General features: G+C 43.0%; 1 protein-coding gene across 1 annotated transcript in view; it reads left to right on the top strand.

Moving 5' to 3' along the window:
* LOC101854567 overlaps nucleotides 1-5,000 on the top strand; it is a gene marked incomplete in the record, with an annotated part of 44,722 nt that overhangs the window by 38,467 nt on the left and 1,255 nt on the right. Inside the window, 2 exon segments of the mRNA XM_005097562.3 lie at nucleotides 1,347-1,734; nucleotides 2,837-5,000. The exon segment at nucleotides 2,837-5,000 is cut by the window's right edge and continues 1,255 nt beyond it. Coding sequence (XP_005097619.2) covers nucleotides 1,347-1,734; nucleotides 2,837-4,229 — 1,781 coding nt within the window.

Genomic DNA, 5,000 nt, shown 5'->3' on the forward strand with positions numbered 1-5,000 from the left:
CACATAATTTTCTTTTTAAAAATCTTTTCTCATATTATCTCAGCAAGTCTTTTCTTATCTTGTTAATCTTTTATCATCTTCACTTGTCTCCTCTTTTTTCCCAAGCTTGTTTATGTTCACACTTCTTGTTCTTTTCTATTATCATTTCTAATCTGTTTATCTCACCTTTCCTTGAGTTTGCTTGTTGCACCTCATCTTATCCTATCTTATCTTCTCTTTTCTCATACAGTGCCTTACCCTGTACTGTTGTCATAAGTAACAAGATTTTATTTTTTCTTATCATATTGTATTTTAAAATTTATTTAGTAAAAATTTCCTATGACTTCTATAACTTTATCAAATCTTATTATAATGGAGCTAAACCCGTTTGTGGGGTCAATAAAAACTTTTTACACAGGTGCCCATGAATTCTACAAAAATATAATTTCGACAAGAATTGTCCCAAAGGGTTATGTGGGCATATTTTCAAAGTTCGGAAACTACTTTTTGATTTTTCAGGTTTGATGGTTTTTCCTGTAAATCGAAGCTCTCAGATGTTTTCACTCTGCCATTAGCCATTTCATATTTTATTGGGGACTACTTCCGTTTAATATTGTGCTTCTTCGTGCGTGTGAGACAGCTGCTTCTTCCACTTCCAGAACTAGAATGATCTCGATATCCAACTCTGTTAGGATGTGTGCTTGACAGTGTCGATGGATACTTCAGGCGAAACTTTATTTTATTGACTTTTTCTAGATGCATTTGGTGTAGTCATGTACCAAAGATAGTGAATAACTATGTACAATCATTGTCATGTACCCAACACGTCGTGTTCGTGTAGGCCCGCAAAATTTTACTTCGTTGTATTGACGTTTTCAAAATTTTGGCGCGTATTTGGTGCGTAGTTTTTTTAAAGAGCAAGACGAGATCTAGACCTCTATATCCTAGATGTATTATTTGGAGTACAGAATTCAAGACTGATGGGAGTAGTTAGCAAGAACAGAAGTGCCGTTTGTTCTTTGTGACTGAAGGGTCATGGGTTTGAACCCTGCCATGGCGCCGAAATTGTGTCCTTGGTAGAGGTATGTTGTATGAATTTTCCTCACTACATCAAAGTGGGTATGGGTATGCGGCGGTAGGCGGGAAAGATGTCTTGTAAAGTTAATGCGATGTTTTAAAGCAGGCCTGGCTGAATAAAAACCATAATAATTGTCAATTTCGTTTTTTGGTAGAACATAATTAATTATTATCAGGCATGTTGTAATCTCTTTTCCTAGTACTGGAGTACTGGACCAAAAGTGCCATGTTGACAGTTTAAAAAAATATTTTCAATGGAACATTTCTGATTTGTCTTAATTCTATTTCAGTGTTGGAGAAAAAGCTGGGTGCTAAGGAGGAACAAATCTACGATGAGCCTGAGCACAGAGTGTACCAGGGAGACTACCTACACACACACGGTCTCACTTTCGCCAACCTGCAGATGGACCCGTACAGACTGGACAATGAAAACAACAAGAACAACAACAATAACAGCAACATCAACAACAACAGCAGCAGCAGTGAAAACAGCAGGAGGGGCGACGACAACACCGGCCTCCCTCCCGTCCCTTCGTTCAACCGTGGTGTGAGCAACCCCTCGTTCCTCCATGACCACATCGACTCTGTCTCCCAGATTGGGCAGGCGGACGAGATCTCTGTGCGCTCTCAGCCCGAGGGGAGAAACGCTCACAGCAGTCGGCCCTTCTCTACCATGAGGTGAGATAAAGAAATAAATATACAGATTGAGAGAGAGAGAGAGAGAGAGAGAGAGAGAGAGAGAGAGAGAGAGAGAGAGAGAGGGAGGGAGAGAAAAGTATTAGTTTGTGTGAATGAGTATTTTTGTGTATAAACAGGGACATGAATCCATGCATACATTTGAAAACACTTGAATTTGATAAATGAATAAATGTTAGAGAAATGAATAGATATTTAGCGTGAATTAAGCAAACACTGAGTGAATAAAGGTATGTGCAAAGAAATTCATATAGATAGAATAAAACTATTTACTGATCGTAGGTCTTGTAAAAACTATGATGAAAGGCTCAGTTGAAAACATACAATTACAAAAGTAGTAAGCCCATAACTTACATTACGACGCCCTCTTATCACCCTATAGATTGATAAAAGAGAAAAATGAGTTACTTAAGTAATACACTTTGGGGGGTAGTTGTTAAACGGCATATTGATAAAACAAGGTAGGCAGGTGCTATAATATCACCACAAAATCAAGAGAAGGTGCATTATAGTTTGGTAGGTTGGATGAAAGGATCACCCAAAGGGTGATTTGAGTTAGTAAAATCTTTTCAGTTAATAAAATCTTTTCCTGTAGCCTACATGTAATACTACTCGACATCTCCAATTTTTAAATTTGCTTCATCAATTTTTGATTTTTCATTGAACTGCTTCCCTTTTCCTATTTCTGATGAGATTTCAATGAAAATTCTGTTACTCTTATTAGTAAAGATTGGTAGCGTTTACATACTATGTTATATAATAACTATTTGAACAAGTGCTTTTTAAGTTTAACGATGGCAGTCGTGTCTGAACAAATGTTTGCTCCATCTTACTCTAGTGTTGATTGTGTTTGAAAGACAGTGAAGACCGCAACTTTCATAAATACTTCTGATTTCTCGAAAAATGCAAACTTGCCATAAACAGGGTCAAGAAATAGTTCGAAGTCTAGCTTAACGCTTTTTTCATGAAATAAAGTTCTTTCGGACAATACCTTCTAGCGAACTGCAGCTGGCTAACTTTGGTTATCGTTAATTAATTATCGTATCTGGTTCTTTTGTCCCTCCACCTCCCCTCCTCTTCCCAGCGCCCCTCCCATACACTACACAGGCAGAACTCTACCACTGAGCGTCATCAGCGGGCGGACCCCCATGGACTTCACCCGCGAGAACCCCGCGTATGTGGGGAGTTCCTCTGAGCACACAGAGGGGCCCAGTAGTCGAGCCATCAGCTCTCACATGTCTAGCCTCAACAACCCGGGGCTAGTCAGCGGCGCGTCCAGTATACAGAAACGACCTCCATCCAGCATGGCCTTGACTTCTATGGCAGGAAGTGGCCCCTCCCAGCCATACGGTGGACCAAACATGCGCGTGATCCTCCCCTCCTCCTCCATCTCCTCCGGGGTTCAGCCCGGGATGCAGGGACTGGAGGGTCTAGTTTACTACACAGCAGGACCTGACGGACAGCTCGTGGCTCAGATACCCTCCCCCAACACACCAATCGTCATGTCACCGCACATGTATCCCGTGTCTGACTCCAACCCCCCTCAACAACACAACATCAGCCCCCAGGGGGAGCCACTGTACACTCACCAGGGGTCAATAAGTGGCGCTGACCCTAATTCCCCACCCATTAACCCGAATTTCGGACCATACAGCTTCGCCCTCGCCCAACAAAGACAAGCCTCAAGAGCCCCTCAAGCGGTCATGGTGTCACCGCCCATCATAGAGGAAGGGCACGCTGCAGGGGGAGAAGATCTTGGCCGCTGCGTCCAGCCTGGGGATATAGAACTGAAGGATATGGGCGTGGCCTGGGCTAGGGGAGAGGTCAATCCAGCGCACGTGGCAGGTCAACACCCGCTACAGGTGTCTGCTATACCGGCCAACGTGTCCGAGTCAGCTGTAGACTACTCACCCATTCACTACGCCAGCCCCTCACGCCCTACTCCTCATCAGCAGCCGCAGAAGCAACAACAGCAACAGCAACAGCAACAACAACAGCTTAACCCTCTACAGAAACACCACCTGCAGCAGTATCTCATTCAACAGGATCAGCTACAGCAAGCACAGGTGCACCAACAGCAGCAACAGCAACAGCAACAACAACAGCAACAACAACAGCAACAACAGCAACAACAGCAACAACCACAAGCCAACAGCCAACCACCCTCAGGCACAGACCAACCCATGGAGGTCCGACGTCGGGGGTCCTGTGACGTCACTAACACGACCTCCAGCCCACCCCGAGACGACCGGCCTGGGCTGAGAGACAGCAAGAGTAGCCTCTCGTCCTCCATGCCAGACATTGTGGGAGAGCTGACCTCTCACCACAACCTAGACGACCTGCCCTTGGACTCCATAGACCTTTCCTCTAGCAGGGAATCGCTGGACGGACCTGAAGGGCACACGCGACTTCCCAATGGTGACAGGGTGAGACTGAGCAATCTGGCAGCGTTGGGAAGCAACATTACAAAAGTGTAAAGAGCGTACGATCAAAGCTTACAGAGAAAGGATTAAGTTAAAGTTTTAGTTTGGTAAGAGTCTAGCTTAGCTCTAGCTCAAGTTACCGAAGAGACTGTGTACAAAAATGTGTATAAAAGATACGGCGTTTGTGTACAAAGATACGGTGCGTGTGTAAAGAGACATGATGTGTAGACGTACACATGTGTACCGTATGTCTTTTCTTGTTAATTATAACGTGGTATTTTTACTGAGCAAGCTACAATTACATTAAACAAAACGTGAATTTCCAAAACACTTTTCTTTACTCCTAAGGAATTTTACGAAAAGGGTAAGTTAAGTTTGCTTATTATCAATATTATGGTCACCAAATTCTGCATTACATTTTAGGTGTGGCTACCGTTATCATCACAAAAGTAATACTATCATCATAACTATGTCATAGCATAAGTAATAATAAAGTGAAGACTTACAAACATTTGTACAACAAAGTGTGAAATCCGAATGGAAAGTTATATTTGGAATATGCTGCCACTGGAGATGAACCGTTTGACCTTTTGTTGTAATGGTACGCACTGCATCAACAATTTAGTTTAGATCGTTCCAGAAAGAGGGGTGGGGTAATTCGACAGTGCCTCGGGGGTGACACCTAGCAGAAAGACAGAGATATTTATTTGAGAAAATACTATGTTGTCTCCATATGGGAATCGAACTTCCATCCTCGGCTAGCTGGGCCGAAAGTTTAAACCCTTACACCACAGACATGGACTTTTTATGGTCACAGCCTACCTT

This window comes from Aplysia californica, unplaced genomic scaffold (genome assembly GCF_000002075.1).
Source record: "Aplysia californica isolate F4 #8 unplaced genomic scaffold, AplCal3.0 scaffold00157, whole genome shotgun sequence".
Taxonomy (NCBI): Eukaryota; Metazoa; Mollusca; class Gastropoda; order Aplysiida; family Aplysiidae; genus Aplysia; species Aplysia californica.